The sequence below is a fragment of the Rattus norvegicus genome, chromosome 14 (assembly GCF_021556685.1).
Source record: "Rattus norvegicus strain SHRSP/BbbUtx chromosome 14, alternate assembly SHRSP_T2T, whole genome shotgun sequence".
Taxonomy (NCBI): domain Eukaryota; kingdom Metazoa; phylum Chordata; class Mammalia; order Rodentia; family Muridae; genus Rattus; species Rattus norvegicus.
In genome coordinates, this window is record NC_141547.1 from 13,002,501 (window position 1) to 13,028,693 (window position 26,193).

A 26,193-nucleotide genomic window follows, 5' to 3' on the forward strand; every position below is an offset into this window, starting at 1 on the left:
ACACACACACACACACACACACACACACACACACACACACGATATCCATGTGTCATGCATGCTTCTGCTGTGAGAAGTTTGCCCTTTCCTGTTCCCACTGAAAGTGTTCTTTCTCAGATGTGTATCTGTATGTGTGTGTGTGTGTGTTGGGGAGGGGGCGTGTGCACATGTACAAACATAAACACGTGTGATCGTGTGGGGAGCATTATTCGGGCAGCAACAATGAGGTTCGATTTCTAAATCAGAGTGAGCAAAAGAAAAGCTAACAAGATTAATTAGAGGTCTATGACAGCAATATGAATTACATTGTGAGTAGTTATTTCTAATTGGGAAGGGAAGCCATTGAAGGGGTTTCAAGAGGACAGCAACGTGAGCTGGCTTCGATTTTAATAGGGTCATCTTCACCACCTTACCACTGTTACAGTGAAAAAGGGCAGTTTCATAAACAGCCAAGCTGATTAAGAGGTGCCATGGCAATCCAGGGGAAAGATCAGTGTGAGAGCAGAGGGCAGAGAAAGCTCGCCGGTGATGCAACCTAAGAACAAAGAGCTGGGGAGTTTGCAAGCGTGCTGGACGTGTACAGAAAGCGGGGAGTGCTGAGTGACTTAAGTTATCTGGCCAGAGGAATTGGGAGAACAGGTTTTACTGAGTTGAGAAAAAGTAGGAAAAAATGAGTTCTGAGTTTGGTGCAGAACAACTGTCTGTAAAGGGCCAGAGAGCCAATATTAGCATTTGGGGGCCACATGCTGTGCACCTCAGAGCTCCAAAGCTGCCATGAAGGTAGTAAAACAGCTCAAGACATCACAGAAACAGGTGAGGCTGCCTGTGTCTCAATAAAACTTTATGGGTACAGAACACAAGTTTCATACACTTTTTATAAAATTATATCCTGATATTTTAGCCATTTAAAAGAGGTAAAACCATTAGTTATGTTTTGTGTATATCTATATATACATTTGTGTGGGAGAGACAGTGAGAGAGAGAGAGAAAGAAAATCGGGAGACTTGTTATGCATATGTACATGCACATATCACATACACTTCTACCATAAGACCTTTGTACTCCACTGTTCTTTGGTTGGATGGTTGGGTGGGTGGTTTGCTTTTTTATTTTTTGGGGTGTGTGTGTGTGTGTGTGTGTGTGTGTGTGTGTATGTTGCATTATTTTGAGAATGCCAAGGCAGCTCAAAATATGAAGCAGGGAGATCAAGCAAGAGACTAACAAAATATTAAGAGAGGAATTGAATCTGGCCTCACAATCAGAATCCCTTTGCGTTGGCCTTTCAAGGGCTAAGTTAGCCAGCGAGCTCCGTGGATCTCTGTGTCTCTGTCTCCCTAGGACTGGAGTTATCAGTGCACCACTATGCCCAGTTGTGTGTTTTGCTGTTTGTTTAACATGGATTCTAAAGATGGAATTTAGGACCTCAAGTTTGTGAACTTAAGCACTTTATTGACTGAGTTATCTCTCCAGCCCAAATATTCTTACTTAATATAAATAAGCTGATACTTAGTTCACTGACCCCTGGTATAAAAGAAGTTTAGATTTGCATTCTTTTGATGACTAAAGATATGAAACAGTTTTGATGCATTTATTGGCTATTTGAAGTTCCTTTAAAGTGTCTGTTTATTTCATTTTCCGTTTATTGATTGTTCTTTTGCCATTACATTTTTCTAGTTGTTTATTTAATCTGGTTATCATTCCCCAAGGTAGATGAACAGCTGGCAAAGAGTTTCTCTGTTTTTACTGGAAATACCATAATGGACCCCATTACTTCGGACTATTAATATATGATAGTAAAAAATTTAAAAACATGTTTAGTTTTCAACAATACAATCTCTACTCTCTGACATTTAACCTAGGACCTCTTCTGTAATAATATAAACATTCGTGTCAAGAAGGAGAAGGGATGACTTCATGGTCTTTATAAACGGCGATTGAGTAGAAACATGTGTTCCATAGATAGAAGGATTCATGGCATAAAATAAAACATTAGCTAACTTAAACGTCTATAAGCTCTCTGCTTCTCAGAAATATACCATGCAGAAATTAAAAGATATTTATGCTGGTTGGTTTCTGTCAACTTGGCACAAACACAGACATACTTCGGAAGGGGGACTCTTAATTGAGAAAATGACCCCCATAAGATTGGCCTGTCGGCAAGTCTGTGGGGTATTAAATTCATTAATGGTTGTTGTGGGAAGGCCCAGCCCACTATAGGCATTGTCACTAACCCTGGGCAGGTGGTCCTGGTACATAAAAAAACAAGGTGACCAAGTCATGTAGAGCAAACCCATAAGCAGCTTTTCTCCCTGGCCTCTGATTCAGGTCCTGCCTCCTGGTTCCTGCCCTGGCTTCCTTCAGTGGACTACAATCTGACCTATGTAAGCTAAAACACCCCTTTCCTCCTGAAGTTGCTTTTGGCCATTGTATTTTATCACAGCAGTAGAAGCCTTAACTATCTATAAAGCACATTTTTCATTCTAATGTTAGGGAGAAGAGGAGAGAACTTTATTACCATTAGAGACAGAAAGATTCAAAATTAATTGTTGGGGGGAAGGGGATAAACCAGAAAAAAACAAACTGTCCTTGTGAAAGTGACAGAATGCTTTCTAAAGAAAATAAGCATTCTTCTCCAGGGAGTTTCGGGTTTTTATGTTTAAAAGGTAAGAGTTTTAAAAACAGATGGACTGGAGAAAAGCCAGCATCTAGAAAAACAATTTTCTAAGAAAATAGATATATACTGAGGAAAAACTGGGGCCTTTCACAGGAGGTAAAGATGAAAAGGAGATGTCCTTCCCTTCTTGGATAAGGGGGATGGTGGAGTCTGGGGCAGGGTTGAGGGTGGGGCTCTCCTGTCAAGCAGTATAGTGATGCTGCCAGTAGACCCAAGCTGGTTTTACAAGAAGCCACTCCTGACTTCAAGCCAGTCAACGCCATGAGATGCCATGACCACTGTCAAGAGCTCTGGCACCTGTCAGAAAGGTAAAATATCTGAACTGCAGTTTATTAATTGTATAGTCATGGCTAATTGCTTAAAGTCTCCAGGCTTTACTTTTCTCACTGTAAAGTGGAGAACGGCACTAATCTCCCATCATCCTAAATGAAGTGACATTTGTAAATCCTTTAGCCAGGTGCCTTGCCAGGAATAAATGGTCAGTGAGTGAAAGTGTGCTTACCCACGGAACACTTCCTTCCTCTTCCAGTTAGAGAATGGAATAGATAATAAAAACATAGCCCGAAAGATTTAAAAATTTCATCTCTGGCTGGCTTACTGGTAAGTTTAGGATACAATTAGGAAGCCATACCTTCTCAAAGGCACACCGAGGGTTTTTGCAAACAACAGGTTTGCAGATCACAATATCACCATGGCAACGGCAGTTCTGGCATGAATCAGGCTTCCAAATTGTGGCATCCTGCAAGAAAGCAGAAGCTCTGAGTTAAAAAAAAAAAATGCAAAACTGATCAGTCAAGTCACAAAAGCGGCACCATCAATAGCCCCATGTCCCGAGCGATCAAAAAGGCAAAAGAAAGTCACAGGCACACCACACACAGGACATGCTGGGCCCTGATTAAACCCCGAGTGGCAATAAAAGCGTGTAATCCATTTCACAACAGTCAGCCCACGTAGCCAAAGACAAGGGCATTCAGCAGAGAGCTGTCGATACCCAGAGTAAAAACTATTGATTGTCCTGAAACCTCAGGAGGACACAGGGCTCGCAGGCTTGCGGTTTCCTTATGCTGCTAACTAGCAGAAGCCATCCGAGCAGGTTGCAAACAAGATGACACGTTGACGGGCACTAGCCACCATCCGAAACCCAGGATTTTCCACTAAATACTAAGCGTCTGGCCAACTTTACTTGCTAGCATTCGGCTGTTATGCATTTCAGCATCTAGCAGTGGCAAGAAGGATGTGAAGGAGCAACTCAGTGTTTTACGACAGGTTGGCCAACACACGCATTGGGTGGCGACCCTGCTTACTGTGCAGAGGAACACTGGGTACTAATATGTAAGCCTAAGTGCGGATGGATCCATACGGATCTCACCACTCCTTTCGGCATGAACACGGGGGACTTAAGTGCACAGAAACTAACCATCTAGTGTTATTATTCAACGATTTGGAAAGGAAGATACAATGGCTGTGATGGCAGTGAATCCAGGCTCAGTTAAAGGTCTCAGAGATGTCTTTATAATTCCTTGTCTTCCGTCATGATAGATCCTTACCTCCACTGGACTCATTTTAAAGTCCCTTTGGGCCCAGCTCTCTCCGAGATCTGAGAGAAATCTATTTCTGGTATTGAGAGGTGGCTCTCACGGCTTTGCGTGGAAGCAATGAGGACGATGAGCGACACAGCCCTCCCAATCCACCTTCTTGCTCTACCTCAAGGATAGCCACATTTGCTCCTTGACTGGGTCTGAAAGGCTAACCTACTTTAAGAGCGCTGTCTGTGGGCTTCTCTGTGGCATGTGCTCAGCTCCAACAGAATAAATTGCAGACCCTACATGGCCTTGCCCTATCTCCAAGGACAGGCTGAATCTCACAGTCCCAGGTCAAGCCACAGGCTTCACTGTCATCTCTCACGTCCCACTCCCTTCCTGAAGTCCCTGCTCGGCCTTGACTTCTCCAAAGCAAATTCCTGAAGCCTCAACTTGCTTCCGTCTTGGGGGGTGAATCACTTTTGACCTTGACCCCAGCAGGGCACAGATGCTCAACCATTCTTCAACCCCACTATGTCTGTGGACACTCTCACAATTTATAGCATTAATTCAAGTTCTTGGTAGCCTTGCAAGACCAGATCATAAGCCCCTTAAGACACTGTTTCTCCTGAGCCTGCCACAGAGGTGCTTAAGGAGTAGACATTGCTTCATGGGTTGTTCCTTCCTAAACTTTCTCAGCCATATTCTCCTTCTCCATCCAATGAAGCACTATTCTACGTGTTAAGAGAAGTATCTTAACATTTTATATACACAATTTTAAATTATTTTTATTGGATATTTTATTTATTTATATTTCAAATGTTATCCCCCTTCCAGGTTTCCCCTCTAGGAACCCCCTATCCCATTCCCCCTCCCACTGCTTCTATGAGGGTGCTCCTGCACTCACTCACCTACTCTTGCTTCCCTGCCCTGACATTCCCCTATTCTGGGGCATCATAAGACCAAAGGCCTCTCCTCACATTGATGCCCAACAAGACCATCCTCTGCTACATATGTGGCTGGAGCCATGGGTTGCTCCATGTGTATTTTTTGGTTGGTTGTTTAGTCCCTGAGAGCTCTGGGGGGTCTGGTTGGTTAATATTATTTTTCTTCCCTTTTGCAAACCCTTTTAGCTCCTTCAGTCTTTTCTCTAACTCCGCCATTAGGGACACTGAGCTCAGTCCAATGGTTGGCTGTGAGCATCTGCCCTGTATTTGTCAGGCTCTGGCAGAGCCTCTCAAGAGACAGCTGTACCAGGCTCCTGTCAGCGTGCACTTCTTGGCATCCACAACAGTGTCTGGGTTTGGTGTTTGTATTTGGGATGGATCCCCAGGTGAGACGGTCTCTGATGGCCTTCCCTTCAGTCTCTGCTCCATATTTTGTCTGTATTTCCTTTAGACAGGAGCAATTCTGGGTTAAAAATTTGGAGATGACTGGATAGTTCCATCCCCCAACCATGGGTCTTGCCTAACCTCTGGATATGGTCTCTACAGGTCCTCCCTCCCCTTTGTTGGGCATTTCAGCTCATCTTATCCCCACTGGGTCCTGGGAGCCTCTTGTTTTCCTACCATCTGGGACTTCCCCCAAAGCTATACACCTCTGTTCAAATTCCTGACCCTCTGTATATCATCCTAGTCTCCTCCCATACCTGATCCCCCCCTTAACTCCCCCTCCTCTCTCCCTCCCAAGCCCCTCCCACCCTCTACCTCCCATGAGTATTTTGTCCCTGCTTCTAAGAAAGACTGAAGTATCCACACTTTGGGCTTCCTTTTTCCTGAGATTCGTGTGGTCTGTGACTTTGTATCTTAGGTATTCCAAGATTTTAAGCTAATATCCACTTATCAGTGAGTGCATACCATGTGTGTTCTTTTGTGACTGAGATATCTCACTCAGGATGATTTTTCTGGTTCCATCCATTTGCCTAAGAATTTCATGAAAGATTCAGCTTCGGGATGAACTGAGACATTGGTGGGTGGAAAAGTTGGTGCCTTAACTTGGCTAGGTTACAGTCCCCTCATATTTGACCGAATATTAATTTTTGCTACTATGAAGGTACGGGTGGTCACAATTTTCTGTTTTTTGTTTATTGGAGGATAGTACAAAGATATACTTGTTCATTAGAGAGCATTGTTAGAATTTTAAATTTTGTTCTTTTCCTGAGATAGAAATGTGCAGTAAGATGATTCTGTTGATGGTAGAAACGGCAGAAGGCCACAGCTCTCCAAAGCTCCCAGCTCCCAGTCGACCACATCATCATGAAGTTCAGCAACTACTTTGCTGTAACTTAATCACTTATGCTTCCAATTTACTACAAGCCAGAATGCAACCCTATCAAAGACAGAGGAACACACTCTCTTCTACAGATTGATGTGTGCCATCAGGGGGCTTTGATGTAAGAGAAAACCTTCTGTAGCATCAGTGGTTCCCAATTAGTGGTTGGCCTTACTCACAAAACTTGGGGTTTCCTGGGAACAGAGAATTTGGCTTCAAGACTCTAACATAGAAATCCCAAGTTTGCAGTCCATTAACCTTCCTTAAAAATTTTAAGGTTGTTAACTGCACGTTCTGAAAATTACAGGATTTAGATGCTTAAGTTGGTAATGAAAAAAATGGTTTAGATACAGAACTCTAAACTCAGCAAGATAGGATAGATAATAGAATACTTTATCCAAAGACTGTCAAATACAATCAGATGGGACTTTTTAATGTAACTCTTACCTAATAGTTTTCATAATGGTTTCATAATTGTTTCTACTATCCGTTGTTTATTACTGTAAAAGAGCCTTTTTTATTAGGCAAAAAGAGGGAAATGTAGTGGGTTGGTCATATATATTCCAATGCTAAGTACTAGCCCCCGAGATCTGGTTGTCCCCAACAAGGAGATCATCTCATATACCAAATGATGCTATGTAACCTTGCTACCCAAGTTAATTGGTCAATAGAAGGCGAAAGCCTGAGGTGGGCAGCACATTGCCAGGAGAAACAGCAAGTATTTGGGGTAAACCACTGGGGAAGTAGCCAGGCCAGGAGGCAGAAAAGTAGATTAGAAGGTACTGCCCCCCAGTAATTGTCAAAGTCAAATAAAGTAACCATAGTCTGAGTCCATACATTTGTAAGCTAGACAGGGATAAGTTTCCATTGGTTCAACTACCAGAAAAAAGAGAGGAGACAGAAAGGAGGAAGCGCTCATCTCATGGGGCTGAGCAGCTGTGGTTGGTTTTCCCCACACCCGTCTTGGTCCTAGATGGCTACAAGAAGTGACTCTGATCCGAGCACTCTACCAAGCTGGCCTACACTCTATGAAACGGTTACTGTCACTATAGCTCTCCTTTTATAAATGGGGAGAGAGGTCAAGAGAAATTGACCCACTTGTTCAAGTCACAATGTTCTTAGGCAACATGGGCACTTGGCTCAGAAAAAGCTGGCTGTGTTCAAAGCTAATGTCACCCTTGTTAACTGTACATATGCTGTTCAGTGAAGTGGCTATGTCCCAGGTCTACAGAGCTGCAAAAGTAAGATAAGTAAAGTTGCTAAAAGGACCATATGAGCAATGATATATGAACCGTGCTTGTTACTTATGGAGAGACTATTCATTTTCTTTTCTCTAAATGCTTCCTAATATGGCACAGCATTCAACAGATATCTCTGAGAGATTCCTTTTCCCAGAATGAATGTGGTCCCAAAAGTAAAGGCTAGGCTTTTCCATCTTCCCATCTCTGTTCTACACAAGGAAAAACTTAATTGGAAAAAAAAAAACCAAAAACATAGTACATCACTGGTATGCTGCTGTTCTGAGGGCTGAGACCATTGCAGTGGGAGGCACAGATGAATCTGGAGGTGGAAGGGTTCCATTGTTACCATTAACTATTTGTTTGCTTTTTTTGTTTCTGGAACCAAGAGTATAAATGAATATGTTGTAGCAATATTTGGGAGGGGCTCCAAATGTTACACTGTGCCTTAGCAGCCGCTCTTTCTGAACTGAGAGATGTTTAGGCAGATGGTAAAAGCAAACTCCCAGAAATCTACTGGTTCTTGTGCAGTTTTGTTGTATTTTTGCCTTTATTTTGAAGACTATAACAGAATTACATTTTGCCCTTCCTTTCTTCCCTCCAAGACCTCCTTTCTTCCCTCCAAGACCTCTCACATACCCCTCCTGCTTGCCTTCAAATTTATGACCTCTTCTTATATTCTTGTTGCATACATACATATATATGTGCACACTCACACACACACACACACACATATATGTGTGTTTTATATATATAAAACTTCCTCAGTCTGTCTAATGCTATCATATGTACATTTTCAGGGGTGAAAATGTTGTTCATTTGGGCACTGGACAATCGACTGGTATGTTCTACCCTTGGGAAGACTATGGAGATGAAGGGTTTTGCTATTGCTGCTGCGGTTTTTTTTGGTTGGTTTTGTTTTTTCTTTTCTTCTAGAATGTTCTTTATGAGCAGCTACTCAACACAGGCAAGGCATATTCACAAGACTCTGAAGCTAAATACAGAGAACACTCTCTCAATATCTACTCTTCTCTGTACCCAATGCTACACCTCACCCACCACCCCACCACCCCACCACCCACACCACCCTCTACACTTTAATGTGCAGTGTTCTTAACTGTTAGAGCATGTGGACCATGTTTCCAGGACATACCATGGAGAAGGATTCAGAATAAGTGGTGACCTGCCATAGACTGACTCACTAAGACACCATGACTCACATGGACATAGGTAGAAGGTAACTACATCTGCCCCTACACTCGTGAACGAGTCTTCAGTGCACAGAGAACATGCTGAAAAATATTATTTGTTCCTTCATGTCAGAGAAATGGAATGTACCATGGTTTATTTTTGTGCACTTTCCACTGCTCACAGGTCAATAAAAGATATCTAAATTTTTTGATAGTTTCTAATGCTGTTGTAGTGGAGGTTTCGAGAGGACCTAGGTGAGTGGGAAACTGTGCCACACAAGCCTGTGCCCGGCTGCCTTAGAAATCAGTCTGTGAACGGCCATACCACAAAGTATGAGCTGCTTTATGCTGAGTGGGGGACTAGACCAGCGGTTTTCAACCTGTGTGTTGTGACCTCATTAGCAACCCTCTAACTCCAGAACTATTTACATTATAATTCATAACTGTAGCAGAAAGTATGGTTATGAAGTAGCAAAAAAATAATATTATAATTAGTGGGGATGGGGGGGGTTCACCAAAGTATACGGAATTATATTGAAGGCTGGCAGCCTTAGGAAGGTTGAGAACTGTGGCTCTCATCTGCCTTCCTTTCTGGAGAGGTAACTTTCTACAACAGACTCTGAGTTCTTCTGCACACTCAGCTATTTTCACAGTGACTCCCGGACTATCAGTCCACAATACCTGCATCACAGGACTTAGCTGACTTTATCTAAACAGGCCCTTCTAAAACATTAAGATTTGACGTTCTTTCACAAAAGTCTAACTTTTCTTTACGTTAATCCAAGGGTGAAATGTCTGTGGAACTAGAAAACCTTCCTGACGTCCTTTACTGACCTTCCCAGAAGAATACGACCTTCCAGAAGGGAGAGCTCATTGACTATCTTCCTCTTTGCAGACCCCTTTCACCTAGCCCATTCTTGAATGTTGGCTGAGGGAGTAAGCAAGCCTAAGTGACTGTTTGGCCTCATGAACTTATCCATCAGGATTCAGACTTTCTACTTGGGGTGGGAGAGCTTCCAGAAACAACATTTAACACACTGCACTCCTGAGTCCCAGTGGTGCTGACAGTCACTTCACTGGTGTCTAAGTCAGCGTGAAGAAAATATTTCTTCATCTAAGCACTGGACCTGTCAAAGTACTTCCTTGTATTAATGTCCTCATGGACATAAATAATTTATGGGTAATTTTAAATAAAATAAGCCTTTCCAAAGGCCGGGGTAGATGACCATATATTTTTCAGGTCTAAAACTTTACGAATCAATTTCTATGGTCCCATAAAATTGTTTTATGAAGGTAGGGAGGCAGGAACCCCTCAACAGCTTCCAAGTTTGGATAAAGCCATAAAATCCGAAGAAATAACATTGTAAAGAAACTTTTACAGGTTTTTTTTTTCCGTGTTACTACCGCAATTACATCACTTTATAATCCTTTCTTCAAATCTGACACACTCTGTAGGAGAATCGTTCCTCAGCTTCTCACTAGGTTACGGACTAGAGAACTGTATTAGGACAAACCGAAAAACCAGCGGGGAAACATGTGTGCAAAGAGATTTTAGTAATAGGTGAATAAAACGTCCCCGTAGGTGACCCATCTCTATCTCGAAGTATTTTAAAAAATGATGCTGCTTTTAAAAAAGAATGTTACTAGGCTAAGGACCCAGCTCAGAGGTAGAGCTCTTGCCTAGCACATGCAGAGCCCCAGGTTTGCCTGATCTTCAGCACTTGTGTGGGGGAGGGGTGGGATCACACATGATTTATTTTTTTGGCTAAGTGTTTATTGAGCATTTGATTAATGCTAAAAATAAACAACGAATATATCCCTCACTGGTACTCAAATTTGGGAAGGCGAATTATTTAAAGCCTTCTAAAGATCAGTATATCAACTGTTGACATAAATTTTCCGGTATGATAACCCACTTTAATTATTGATTGATTCATCCCATTTAAAAAAAAAAAACTCCCTGTGCTTTTTTAGACCCAGAATCAGACAAAAATTGGGAATTGAGCTCTTTAGCAAGCTATGCTTCTGAATTACCAGATCTGTACATAGAATATGACCGTTCTGTAGTAAAATGTATTTACAAGCACAGAAACAATCACGGTGTTATAAAACTAATAAACAAAGGAATTCGTTCCAGGGTGTGGATGCTCCGTGACTTTCTTCTGTTGCTTCTTTACTTGTTTTGCTTGTGTTTTCTATCTCCTCAACAATAAATTGTCTAACCTGTGAGGTTGCTCAAAGTTACTTGTAAAACACGAGGTGGCTTGCATTCACGCACATTCGCACTCTGTTCTTCCTGCCAACCCTGGGCCCACGTAGAACCCGGACTGTGCAGTTGAACTAGGAGTAGGTGCTTAGGTGGAACCGCATACCAAAGATGTAGCGGTGGGTAATCCATCTAAATCTCCTAAGCTATCTACAAACTGTGCTGTACTCAGGGAGTTTAAAAATTAACTGCACTCCCTCCATGCCCCTCAAAGCTGCTAAAGACGGGCAGCATTCAACTGGGGTTCAGAGGTTCATTTTCTTGCAAGTCTGGTTTTCAGGGAAGATAATCCATAAAATGGGGGTTCGTTGACCCGGCTCCAGTTCGGGCACAGAAATAATGGTCCTTGTTTGTCAAAGTACCATAAAGAAACGAATCAATACGTTTCATAAGGTTATTTTAGAGTTCAATTCCTCTCCCAAGTGCCCTTCCACAGACAGCTTAGATAAACAATGCCTTTTTCATTTGGTTTCATTTTAAAGTTCATGGATAGCTCTTCACTCAGCCCCAAAGAGAAAGAATAAGGCAGTTATTGTCAAGAGAAGATATTAGTTCCTCCACTCGAGAAGGAGAAATTCCAGTTAATACTACAGAAAACAGAAGATGGTAAACCATTCCCTGTTTAAAACCTACTTCCAAGGTTGGCTCCAGATCATACCTGTTTACAAAGCATCTTGATTTACCAAAGGGCGCAAGCTCTCCCATTTCAGCGTCCTGGGATGAAGGGCCCAGCTGTCTTGGAATGACAAAGTCAAAGCCATTCGTTGTAAGACTTTAAGCCAGGATGCAGAAACAGCAGCAAGAAACACAAAGGAAGTGTTAGTTTCTGTGTGTAACTGAAAACGCAGTCCCTCAAGAGACCCTGAAGAGCATGGCCAGTTAACATCGTGTTCTTACATGGATGGCTTGGAACTGCACTGTACCAAGGGTGGAGGCATGGACCAAACAAGAAGGACAGAGAACAAGCCAACAAGAGCCACTCAGTCCCAGGTCCCACACACTCTCCTACTTCTCCTTATGGCTGTTTGTGGCCAAGGCATAGGAGCCCAAATTTTCAAATAAAGAAATCAGCTGTGGAAAGGACACCTTCACTGCATGCATTGCAGGAGGTCTAAGACTGGGATTCAAGGTGCACTTCCCCCTCTCCAATAGCATCCATAACAATGCATACAACAACGGAAGTCACTCTTCACTTAGCCTCGCTGACTTTTAGAGATCAGCAAGAGGAGGCTCCATGGAGCTCTGCTCCCTGCTTTCATAACAGATGAAGCGACCATGATGTATGAGTGACCTACTCAAATCTAACTTTCATGCAGACTCCAAGACATTAAAAACTACTTCATCCTGCCTCCTTATCCAGCTAGACAACCCTCTGCCTCATATTTACAGAGCCCCAACTCTTCCAAACAACCAGAGCAGTTCTTGCCAGTTTTGCTTGACCCGAAGAGGAAACATGGAGGTAACCGGCACCTTCTTAGTAGTCCCAGACATTTTACTCACTCTTAAAACCTCTTAGCATGATTTGTTTTGAATTACCATCTTCATTTTGCAGAAGGAGAGACTGAGGTTCAGAGAGCTGAGTCATATTCCCTGAAAGAAGTTAGTTGCCTGTATCTTAGCTAATAAAGTGTGCACTTCTAGAGATTGTTTCCCAGGACACCACCCCGTCCACATGACTTGGTGCGCACAGGTTACCCCGCTCTGGCTTGAGCAGCAGAGCTGACATTTTAGAGTGGGAACGTTAGTTTCAAAATCCCATTCAACAGCTCCCCCAGCTCGAGGACTTTGAACACATTTACATGTTTTTCTGGGTCAAGTTTTTTACAGACCGTAAATTAAAGGTGAGACTCACTCAAGTCATAGTAAGGGCGAAACAAGCTACTGCTGTTGGCACAGTGGCTTGCCCATTGGATGTAAGTAACCAGCATTAGCTGTGACTTAACTCACATGCCGTAACCACAATCGCTTGATTACCCTTGGTTTGGTTTGCTTTGGTTTGGTTGCTGTCTTCATTGTCGCTGTTGTTTTTAAGGACAGAGGGGAAGGTACAGCTCTTAGCACGCTCACCTGGCATCTCTAGTGACCAAGGAAGGGGACACGAATTTCTTGTGCCCTAGAGTTTGAACAATGCTCTATCATTAAGTTCTGTCATAACTGCTTCTGCAGTGCTGCAGTATGAAAAAAAAAAACAGGGTATCTTCAAAATACAGAACAAAATAAACTGTCCACATAATATGGCCTCGTTCCAAATCCTCAAGCAACTGAAACCAAGCTTATATCCACAACCCTTCTGCTCCTTGCATGCAGCTTCCTTCTGGTTCATTCTAGCACAATCCTATTACACAATGAAAATCTGACCAGAGAGTAAGTACCCCAATGACAAAATAACGCTCGTAAATTCCCGAGATGCTAACCACAGGGAAAAAATTTCTATTATGTCTAGAAAGTCACCCTCCAATCCAGATGCTGGGAGATTCCACTACAGCTTAAGCTTGTAATTACTTTCTTTCCCTCTATCAGTTCAGCGCCCAAAGACTTCATTTCATATTCCTACGGCAAATGTGGGGAGGGAGGGAAATTAAACATTCAAAATGTTTGCACACGAAATTAAACTATAGCTATACCATTATCTTCCGTATTAAAATTATTTTTTTGTCTTCCTTCTCTACTAGATTCTTATCATTCATTTTATAATTAGGTTTTCCGTTGTCTCTCTCCCTTCCCAAGAGAAAAGAGAATTTCTTTCTATTCAGGCAGCTTTGTAGCCCCACGGGGATAAAACACAGCAGGGCACTTAATGTTTTTGAATGAGTTCATGGGTAGATTGAAGGATGGATGGATGGTTGTTCCTAAAAATAAGGAACGGCTACTTTGAGATGCGGCTGCTAAAGAGCCAAATCTACAGACAACGGCATTTCATTCCTTTCCGCTGTCCTTTTGACGCCATTTTCCTTCTGGACTGTTTGAGATCCCACCTTCTAGTCTTATGTCTCAATTATGACCTTCACTCTAGAAGAGCCCTTCCATCTCTGACAGAATGCCAAGCTATTACTGCTGTATTCCAGCATGCCACAGCCCTGCTGTATTGTCTGAGGCTCTTTTGTGAATCCTCAGTCCCTGGCTTTTCCTCGAGCTAGCTCACTGCAGCAACCCCAGCTAAACTGAATATCCAGTGAATCTACATCCATATTCAGCCAGGCCACTGACAACCCACTAAGTCTGTCTCCAGGGCTAGCAGGTGCCCTGAGTCACCGGCTTCCTCACAATAACCTACTCTCACCTCCAAGTAAAACAAGACTCCTGACAGGTGCTATGCTGTCCTGAGATATTTGAAAGTTTGTTTGGACACTGAACAGTTGTGGTAGAGATGACATTCAGTGAACATGGTCATAACTTTTAGATGTCATGTAATAAGCAAGACATTTACTTCTGAAGAAAAATGTCCCCTTAACACATGACTTCCAAATGTCCCAGAATATATTTATGTGAGTGAAAACCACCTTATAACTACTCTCTGACCTCACAGCCAAATTTAGTTTTGTTGGGAAACACAAATACAAGTTATTTACTGAATACTAAAATCTAAATTAGCCAGAATGTAGCTATCATTGCTACCATTTAGCCAAGGAAACATTGTATTCTATGTCATTTAGAAATTTGTGAAAATAATAAAAGATGATAGCTTCATATGTTTTATGTCTATTTCATCAGATAACTAGAATCTATTACCATAATGGTGAAATGAAGAGTTTTTTATTTTATTTGTAAATTGTGTGTGTGTGTATGTGTGTGTGTGTGTGTGTGTGTGTGTGTGTGTGTGCATGCACATGGAAATGCAGGTGCACACAGCATCTAGAAGAGTCATAGAACCCCTTAGAGATGGAGAACGGGTGGTTTTATGCCAGCTGACATTGGTGCTGGGAACAGTATGTGCTCTTACCCCTAAGCCATCTCTCCACACTCCTATAAACACAACTAAATGGAATTTTAAGAATACAAAATTTCAAACAAAAAAGTAATTTTGTTTAGTGAAATGCTAAAGACAAATGAGAATATAAATAAAAAGAAAATAGCCAAACTGATATACAAAGAACAAAAAAGACAAGCAACCCAGAAAGAGCATTAGAAACTCACAGAATAGATTACAAAGTTTATCATATGGGCAATCTACCTCAAAGACAAGAAAATAGAATATAAGCAGGAAAAAACTGCAGGAATATGGCAAAGAATTTTCTAAAACTGAAAGGCATAAATTTAAAACAAAAAGTGCTATGACTACCAAGTGGATGGAAGTGAACACTTTGTATTGTGTGAGAATAAAACCACACCTTCAAAACCAAGAGCAAAGAAAAATATATTATTAAGATTTGTAGTGGCAAAGAAAATTATCATTGGTAAAACTAAAAACTAACTTCACAAAATAGTGAAAGTTATAAGATAAACTTTAATAAATAAAACACACTAGAAACATAATTTTAATTTTTAATATTTTATATTTATTTGGGGTGTGTGTGGGGGGGGGGGACAATATTGGTGGGTATCATTTCTCTTGGTCCCAGAGATCAAACTCAGGTGATCAGGTATGGATGATAAAATCTTTATTCACTGAACATTCTCACCAGGCCCAAGGTAGAATTTTATACCCAACAAAAATATCTTTCAGAGCCGCTATGAAATAAAGACATTTTAAATAAACAAAACCTTACAACCCAAACCCCGCCCCCCCAAAAAATCACTAATGCAAATACTTCAGACTTTGGGGAATAACAATGACTCTAGATGGGAACAGTAAAGTAGGGAGGAATTTTAAACAATGCAAATTACATGGGTGCATAGATCTAATGGATAATGACTATATAAAAATAAAACAAAGTGGACATCTCGTGGGATTTAGAATTTGTCTAACAACATACCAAATAAAATCTAGAGGCACTTACCAAGAAAAGGCAAATTAAATGAATTAGTTAGATAACACGTTAAGAGCCCTTAGCATGATGCCTGGCACTCATGGGCAGAACAGAGGCCCCTCCGGGCAATCCTCACATCTGTCTGCACAGTCCAAGTATGTCCCTCATCCCTGTGACCTGCTTCTCAGAGAGACGTAGACTCTTGCACGGAGCATGAACAGCACCATATCCCACACTCCCTCGGTGTGCATTTCCCTGTTGAATCCATCAATACACAACGGGATGTTGAAGATTCTAAAAGTTCAATACCCACCGTTGGCTGGGCCACCTCATGGAGAACAATGCGAGTGCCCGTACTGTGTGTTCCTCCCACTGACTAACCTGACATGGTTTACCTCAAAGTACTGTTCAACTGTCTGTTGATTCACAAATTAAAGCTGGAGAAAAGAAGGAAGGCTGTCAGGGCAAAACGCAGAGCAATAAAAAAACTTTATCAATCAGCTAATCGTGTACTCTGACTCTATTCATTTTTTCCACTAAGGTATTTCCAGACAAGTAAGCCTCCCCTCACAAGTAACTGGTTTACAAAACAGGCTTCTGTTCTGCATCAGCTACTCACCCAAGAACACCCTGACACAGACCACAACTGGCATGTGAACGTTACTCCCAGGAACGTCCCCCCCTACACACACCAACCCCACTGTATACCAAGAGGAAATTAACTGCCAGTTCTCGTGAGAATGACATATTGACTAAGTACTCAGACCAAGCAACCCACTCCCACAGTCAGCAAAACGCAGACTGGTTATTATCCAACAACACAGGAATGCGTGACTGAGTTTGCTGCATGCCTCCCAGTTTGCCAGGAAGCCACTCAAGTGAAGCAGGTATCCAGCATCTCTCAGAAGGACCCTCCAAGAACTCCGCTTTTAGATCCAGAGCTAGAACCCAGAGCCACTGCACTTCTGGTACAATTACTGGCATCATCCACTCCCTGCCAAGAGAGGAGACTTGGCAGCTGAATAATGCAGCCTTCATTCTACATTTCTACTTCAATTAGCTGACAGTACCAGTCAATTGGACAAATGAAACAAATGCAGAGGAAGTAGAAAGGCCTCTGTGTGGTTTGCAGAGCTGTGCCTTCTGAAGGGGGATGAGATGAAAGGCTCCGAAAAGCAGATTAGGGAGCCCAGGGCAGAGCAGGAGGCAGAAAGTACACAGGTAGCGCATGTGCTGTGAACAGTGCAATGGGATATTTAAGCTCAACGCCCATCCCACCTCCTGTTTGTTTTACTAATGGCCGAAGAATCAAATTGCTGCCCCAGAGCTTGCTCACCACGGAGTCTAGCTAGGGCTTATTAACTTCGCACAGCATATACACGGAAACACAAACAGTCCGCTGAGACCCTGCAGCCTCTCCCATACTGCCCTGCAGTTAACACTCACAGAGAAGTTACGTTATGCTAAGTCCCAGAGTGCTGAGCATTTGTTATTTTTTTTTAAAAAGGGGGAGGGGAGGGGGAGACAATGAGTTTCCAGAGGAGGCCACAGTGTCTGTGAAATGAAATCCACACAAGTGAAATGAATAGGTAGGAGACAGTGGACAGCAGGGACCTGGAAACTTTGAATGACTTAACCATGAGAGTCGCTGACTGGGGCCACCATCCTAGATGAATTCTTCAAGAGGGTTCCAGTAGATTCCACTGAAGTCTTCACACGTTCTGGCTTTTAAACTCTAATAAATCTCTCAGGGCTGAGCAAAAATGAACTGGTGCCTACAGGTCAGGGAGAATCCACGTTGAACCACAGCAAGGCGCCACGCCTCGGCCCTGCTTACCCACGCCCCTTCAGAACTTACAGAAGGCTAAACTCAGTCTTGGAAAGTTCTGCACGGCTGTACTATGGATGATAACGCAATCACAGACAAAGCGTCCATAATCACTTGTTTCCTGGGTTTCACCCAAAAGGCACGAGGTCAGTCTTTAGCCACGGGTTGCATGATTGACGGCGGATAGGAGCTAAAGGGAATCCGCGGACTGCGTTAAAGCTGACCGTCCAATGGGAGGAAGAGGAAACTGTCCAATGGGAGGAAGAGGAAGCCTCCCTTTGCAAAGCAGGGTTTGCCAGTCTTCATCGCTCTTTTCACAGCTCTCTGAGTATTCTCATATAACATTATACATAGATATAGAGAGAATATCGTTCCCGGTCACTACACTGACCAACACATACTGGAAGGTTTAACGAGGGTAAAAAGAAGGGTTAGAAGAGAGTGAGCCATACAGGATGATAACCGAACTCAGGCCCCGCAAAAATGACCGTAGATTAAAAAAAAAAAAAAAACAAAAACAAAAAATCAAACAGCACTGGGGAAATGATGGTCCCTCCAAGACGTACTAAGATGTTTACCTCCGTGCTAACTGATATCGCATAAACACAGTAAATGGCGCCTTATTTATCTGTTCTGCGTAAATACAGAACATATGCAAATTGTCTAAGTTCCTAATGCATATTCAAAAAAATCCCCTCAGGTAATTTTACTTCAACTATCAATTAATCAGCCCAGAAGTTGTTTACCATTGGGTGAGATTTGTATACATATTTAGAATAAGCAAAGATATTTAGAAAGGGCAGGAAAGAAACTACAGAGAACTATTGAGGGCAGCACACACACATACACACAGTCCTGGGATCAGTCTTCAGCATGGTAAAGAAATATTTTTAACTTTTGTAATAAAATTTACATTTTTATTTTTAACTTATATATAATATATATCCATCCTTTATCATTTCGTGATAAATATGCTGATTTCATTGAAGGAAGAATGGAGGGACAGAGAAGGGGAGGGGAGAGGAACCAGTGCTAACTTTGGATAATCTACAATAACAAGGTAAGATGAACTCCTAAATAACATAGCTTACAGAGATCAATGACACACTAATCTCACTACTTCAATGATTTACTGTCTGAACTAGCTCTGATATCTTATCGCTTTGATGGTTCCCTCAATACAATTCAACCATAAAACAAACAAACAAAACATGAGAAATATGCTTGAGAACTTTCATTTGACTTCTGAAGGAAAAAAAATCTATCTTTTCTATAATAAAGATCACTTAGCAGTGCAGGTAAGAACAAGACCCCGGGTAAACATCTGGTAGACGACATTTTTTTTAAAACTACCTAATGTGTCTCAACCAGACTTGATGGGCCATTCGCTGTATCTGTTGCAAAGACTCAACTACGTCATCCTTGTCAAGACTGCTGAGAAAAAGCCACAAGGAGCATTGTAAATAAATCCCCATGACTGTGTTCCAATCAACCTTTACGCTAGCACTGAATACCGTTTTCGTGTGTCACAAAATAATCATTCTGATTTTCTAACCATCTAAAAATATCTACCCTTAGATCACCGGCCAGAGTCTGAATTTGACTCCTGGGGGCAGGCTACATCAAAAAGAACAGGAACATGTGAGTTAACAAAAATGTTGATTGTCACTCCAAAGGGAGAAGTGGAGGCAGGAAAGGCCCTGGCTGACTTGGCGATAATAGGACAGGAGCCTTCAGGAGTTAATTATCTATTCCCATCCACACTACTCCTGTCCCCAGCTCTTGAGCTTGCTGATAAAATTCCAGCAATTCTTCCTGTCCTTGGGCTGTGCTAAAAAATATAGGACAAGCCAGAGTGTCATCCCCACTGTCAGGAAGAATGATGGGCCACCATTACCTGATTTCCAGACTGAAAAGGAAAGTATTAGGGTGCGGCTATCTAACCATCACACAGCAAAGCGATCCGGTTTCTGCAGAGGAAACAAAAGGGCCTAACTTCTGCCAATGGAAAGATCAATTGTGAAATTTATTGTCGGTGGAATGGCAGCAAAAACCAGGCCCAACAACATGGTAATCTCCAAGTTGGGTACATCGAGGCAATGACTCATTCCTGACACCTCAAGTGAACTCCAAAGTAAGGTGAGCCTGCTCACCAAAGATGATCGTTCCTCAAGGATGAGACAGGTCTCTACTTAGATATGTGAAACCAAATCAGTATTTAGATGCCTAATCAACTTAATCAGGAGGAATCCCTTATGAAAAAAATTTTAATTAAATGTCAGTGTGTGTTTCTGCATCTCTCTCTGTCTCTCTCTGTGTCTCTGTCTCTCTGTCTCTCTCTGTCACTGTGTCTCTCTGTGTCTCTGTCTCTGTCTCTCTCTGTCTCTCTCTGTCTCTCTGTCTCTCTGTCTCTCTCTGTCACTGTGTCTCTCTGTGTCTCTGTCTCTGTCTCTCTCTCTCTGTCTCTCTCTGTGTCTCTGTGTCTCTGCCTCTCTCTGTCACTGTGTCTCTCTGTGTCTCTGTCTCTCTCTGTCTCTCTGTCTCTCTCTGTCACTGTGTCTCTGTCTCTGTCTCTGTGTCTCTCTGTGTCTCTGTGTCTCTCTGTGTCTCTGTCTCTGTCTCTCTCTCTCTGTCTCTCTCTGTGTCTCTGTGTTTCTGCCTCTCTCTGTCACTGTGTCTCTCTGTGTCTCTGTCTCTCTCTGTGTCTCTGTCTCTCTCTGTGTCTCTGTCTCTCTCTGTCTCTGTCTCTCTCTGTCTCTCTCTCTCTCTCTCTCTCTCTCTCTCTCTCTCTCTCTCTCTCTCTCTCTCTCTGTGTGTGTACATAAAGAGGTCAGAGGAGAGCCTTGGATGTTGGTCCTTGGCTTCCATCTCCTCTAAGACAGGAAGTTGCTCACTCCTGCAAGGTCAAGGTTATCTGGCTATCTGGACCACAAGCTTCCAGGGATCCTCTGCCTCCACCTCAAATCTGGTACCTAAAGACTAGAATTCGATGAGCTGATTCATCTAACGTTACACAGGCCTTGCAAACCTTGCTCAGGTCTTCATGATTGCACGGTAAATGTCTGTATCATCTCCCCCGCCTATGTCATGATCGACTGATATCAACATTACCTAGGTGAGTCGTTGTTATGTGTAAAAGAAAGCCGGCAGGAAATGTATTGCTTGTGATTATATTTCCATCATTCATAACAGATGGATTTCTTTTCTTTTTTAAGTCTAATGTTTTGGTTTTCTAAAACAATGGATCTCTGGTGTGAAGTAAAACGTACTTCAAAATCGATCACACAGTGCTCGCAAATTCAAATTGAATTAATTTGCTAAGAGACACAAACGGCCTTAAATGAGAGACAACTTCATTCTTAAGCAAACAAGCAATTTACCATAACAGATGTATAACTAGGCTTGCTCTTTGGTGGATGTGTTAACTGATCTTTCCTACTAAGGACGTTAAAGAGAATATGGCTCATAGCATAGAAAAATAACCATCTTCAGAGTGATACAGGGGAAAATCAGCAAAAGAATATAATTACTGTACAAGTACTTCCTGAATTCTATCTGGGCTGAAATCTCCTAGTTGGGAAAATGAACCCTGAAAAACAGTGTTTCCTCTGTACAGACGGAGAGTAGACCATGTTATAAATTTAAACTCATACTTTTGTGAATCCAAGGGGTAGATACAGAGTTTATTTTAACAATCATCATTTCCACAGAATTCCCCAGTTTTACACGTTGAAAACCACACAGAGAGAAGACAGAGTTTAGAATATTTTGAGTCAGGCTATCTATACATATCACCTTCTCATCTGTCCCTCACAGACGCCCGACCCCACCCCTTCCCACAGGTACAGATGAGCGACTCTGAGTATGGAGAGGTGCTACATCACTCTTTGCGACAAGCTCTCAGAGAAGGCTGACTTGAGGGATCCCAGGCTAATTGTAATTTCGACAGCATGACCTGAAGGGCGGTGGTGTACTGACTCTATAAGCCGTCCTAGACCCGCATTTAATCTCACTCAGTCAGGTACCATACAGCGGCAGGCAACACGCCTGAAGGTGAGTCACTCCTGGCTCTGGCCGTCCTGACTTAGGACTGCAATGCTCACATCAAGAACAGAACGATGCTTAGGGGAAATCATCAGCTACTCGCCTCCAATTCAGAAGACCCCTGAGAAACCAGCACCATGAGAGTATATCCCACACAATATCCCCAACCTTCAATGAAGGAAAGTGGAGTTTGGAACAATGTCACCAGCTCCTTTAAAAAAAAAAAAAAGACATCTTTTTATAACCATCCCCTTTTCCTTCTAATCACCAGAATAAGATTTCTTAGACGTTGAAAGAGGGTGACCACTCACAATGGAAAGAACCATTGCCTTTTCGTTCAGTAATAAAAAAAAGATGCATATTCACACACAACTGTTTCTGTTCACTCCTAAGGGAAGACTGCAGAGTGGAATAGCTATTGTCTACTGAAGTGAGCCTGATCACCTGACATGGTACAAGCTCAAATTTCTCAAGAAAATGACCGTGATGACAGTGGCAATAGATTCTGAAGACAGTGAGAAACTACCTTCAGAGGTAACAAAATAAACAGAAAACAAGCAGGCAAGTCCTGGAACTGAGGAAGGCCCCTTTCTGTCACTATGTCTCTCACATGCCCTCACTCTCACCAGGTTTCATATTTAGCAGCTGTTCTCAGAGAACCCCAATGCTGAACATAACCCCGATTCTTTGTCCATCCCCCTCCTTTGATCTCTGCCCTCCCCACAGAACAGGGCACCCGTCCTGTCCTGCCTTTACAATTCCACCATAACGTTCCTCTTGCCTCTCTATTTTTACCCTACTGGATTGGTTTCTGTGGAGAACCCTGAACACACTGTTACAATGCCAATGGATTCTCAACGCTCTTAATTGGAGGCTGAAAGTCCTCCTCTAGATCTGCCACGCCCATGAGCACTGTTCCAGTTTCACGGAGAAGAGTTCCCTGTCCTGTCCAGCCGAAACGGGCTTCTGTTAGCTCCCGCCACGACTGCTCTCCCTTTGCTGGTTCCTTCTCTGACAGTTTCCTTCTTCCTCAGACTCAGTTCTCCCCAGCTACGATTTCACTTCCTTCTCTATGACTTCTGACTGCTCTGTATGATGGGCCCCTAGTTGTCACTGCCATGGCTTCCTGGTCCCCTTCATGTCACAAAAACAGCTGCTTGTATCTGATTGTTTCTGACAGGAAAATCCCCATGCCTGCTGGGCTTACGAATGGCCTGCAGTGGCCACACCCACTGTATTTTGTACAATAAGAGGACAATCTACATCCCTTCTCTCTTTTCACCAATTTCTCTTTCCTATCCCAATGAAGGCTCTCAAGAAATGTATCATTCACCAAAGCACACATTTGCTGGCTCATTTGTGAAATTATTCCCTCATGTATGCATTTATTCACCAATTTGGTGATAAATTGTAAACATACCTTGATCTCCTACTATGTTCAACCCTTGGAGAAAAATACAGGTAATAAGGGATAGGCTATGCTTGCACATTTTGAAGACAAGTACAGAGAGGAATAGCTAGGCGTGGAGCAAGTGTTTGGAAGAGACCCATGCTAGGCTTCATCCTAAGATAGGATGTATCCTGAGATTCCAAAGACCCGATGGAAAGGATTTTCCTTCCATTTAATTTCACTATACTCAGTCATTCGCTAGCTTAACAAGTACGTGCTGAGCACATACGGCGTCTTGAATGCTACATGAAGTGGCAGTCATGATGATGACGGTGAGTCCCGCATCAGGCCAAGAAAAGAAAAAGCCTAAGATATCGATAGGGACGTGCTGCTGTGTGTTCTCCTGTGGCTTCGGGTTAGGGCTTAACTTAAGTAGTGCAGCCAAACCGCAGAAGAGCAAACCGCCTGAGGAGCAAGCATCGCACACACGCCCACGTTCACAGCAACATTATCCCCACATTCAAAACACTGACATATAGATGGGTAAACAGATGTGGCGCATACAAACAATGAACACCAACAAGCCTCACAGAGGAAGGAGACATTGACTATGCCATCACCGTGTTGAAAACCCTCGAGATTGTAAAGCTGGTAAAATAGGCTGTTCACAAAACGGGCAAATATTGTAGAATTCCACTTATATGAAATACCACAGAGACAGAGAAAAGATAGGAGTTTCTGAGGTTTGGGGTAGGGAGGAATTTCTCAGTAGACATGGATCCTCTCTCTCTGCAGGACGGACATTTTGAGAACTGGCTGCTCAGTTACTTGACGTCATCAATCATTAACAACCTACAGTTAAAACGATTACAATGAGGATGCCATATTGTGCATACTGTAGCCCAAAGAAAGCTTTTAAAAGATAGAGACCGGGATGAGATTTAGGACGGCTAGGACAGTCACTATGTGCATCCCAGACCTCCGTTGCCTATCCCTTGATGCCCAGAGTCCGGGCAGGCATTACAAACTTCATATCTTTGCCTGCAAAAGGGACACACACACACACACACACACACACACACACACACACACACACTTGTGACACCATCAGCAGCCTTAGGGAACGTGGCTATGTTAGTATGTTGTTTGGCCAGGAGGAAAGCCTTTGTCCCTAATTCTGTGGCAAGGGCTTGTCCACGGCCATCAATGCTTGCTATGGGTGAGAACAGATGGATTAAAGCAAAGAGCTTCAACTTGCAGACAGCACAGGACTGTTTCTAAGGTTATGAATGGAAATATTAATCGGTCTTGGCACGAGCAACCTATTGGCTTGAGGAAATTTTCTGCTGTAAAATCAAAAACATATTTTTTTTTCACCAGCAGTTCTCCAGAGAGTCTTGTGAGGTGGCCATAAAGAGTGCTACTTTTATTGATGTGTGTGGGGTGTACATGTACAATGAAGGATTCGCTTCATAATTTTCCAGCAATTTTCAATGGGCAAGTTGGAATTAGAGACAGACAGACAGACAGATGGGCAGCTCAGTGGTAAAGCACTTGTCTTACAGGACTGGCAAACGTTAATTCCTGAGGTAAGTTGAAGTATACTTGTGATTCATTATATTAGTCTCTCTATTTTGTGGTTACTTGAAAATTCTATAATATGCAATCAGTTATTTAGAAATTGTACATGTAGCAAAACAATTTATGACAGGCTTGCGGATGACTTCAGGACAGTCGTGGAATTTAGATTATCCCAAACCCATCAAGAGACCATAAAATTAAGCAAGATTTATTACCAATAGAATGTGACAGTATCTTTGCCTAAACAAATCTAAGAGTGAAGTGAACAGGTAGGGAAAGGGAGAGATTTGCCTAAACAAATCTAAGAGTGAAGTGAACAGGTAGGGAAAGGGAGAGAGATTTTAAAAAGAAGATACCTTTAGCCTTGTATTCTTCATTTTAACTAAATCAATCCTGTGTACACAGAGAGCCACAGCAGAAAACATCAGGTTCAATCACAGCTCCTTAAAGCCAACGATTTTCTTGGTTTATTGTTAAATTCTGCTTCTATATGACACCTAACAACCACGATAAATAATGATGCCTATTTCCATTAAAGTTGTCTGTACACAAAGGGTTCTTAACAACTATTCCTATGAGGTTTCCCAACTTGGAAAAGCACCCACAGATTGTGGCCATATTTTGAACTAAGAATAGATGTACTGACCAGTAAAAACTGACCAGAAGTAGGAGGAGAAAAATTTCCCTAAGCCAAGAATATTCACTGAGTCTAAGTATCTACCTACTTTTTTTCCATTTTGGGGTTTTCATATTCATCACAGACACCAGATCTGAGTTTGAAGTTCATCTTCCAGCAATTATGCTATCTATAGTCTGTATCTTTAAGTGATATTTACCTTGATTACAAAAGTTCTATGCACTTATTCCAGAATACTTGAACAACAATACATGAAAAAGATGCCAAGAACCACTCCTGGCTTTTTGCTTTGCTTCTGGTGTACCTTACAGGGACAAACAGTGAAGAACTAAGACCCCAGGCTCATTTAAAAAGGTGTTCCTGGTCCTTTGAGACCATGGAAAATCAATAGAAGGGACATGCACAGGACAGCACAGCTTTGCAGGCATGTCAAGTGTTGGGTACTTAGAGGCAGAAAGAAGGAAAACACGCTGTGTGCTTCCCTGTCCCTTGGCACGCATAGGCAGTGAGCTTTCTTCACTGTACAATGCCTGAGGGATGGTAACTCAGCAAGCTGGAAGGACTCTGGTTATTTAAAACTGACACCACGCACTTGGCTTGGTAGACCCCTCAGATCTCTTCCTGTAGGACAAAAGCATCCCTCCCCC

At 42.4% G+C, this 26,193-nt stretch overlaps 1 protein-coding gene across 1 annotated transcript in view; it reads right to left on the minus strand.

Annotated features, from left to right (window-relative positions):
• Window positions 1-26,193, minus strand: part of Fras1 (Fraser extracellular matrix complex subunit 1) — a 408,507-nt gene that overhangs the window by 249,976 nt on the left and 132,338 nt on the right. The window contains 1 exon segment of the mRNA NM_001415086.2: window positions 3,306-3,413. Within this exon segment, the coding sequence (NP_001402015.1) occupies window positions 3,306-3,413 (108 nt within the window).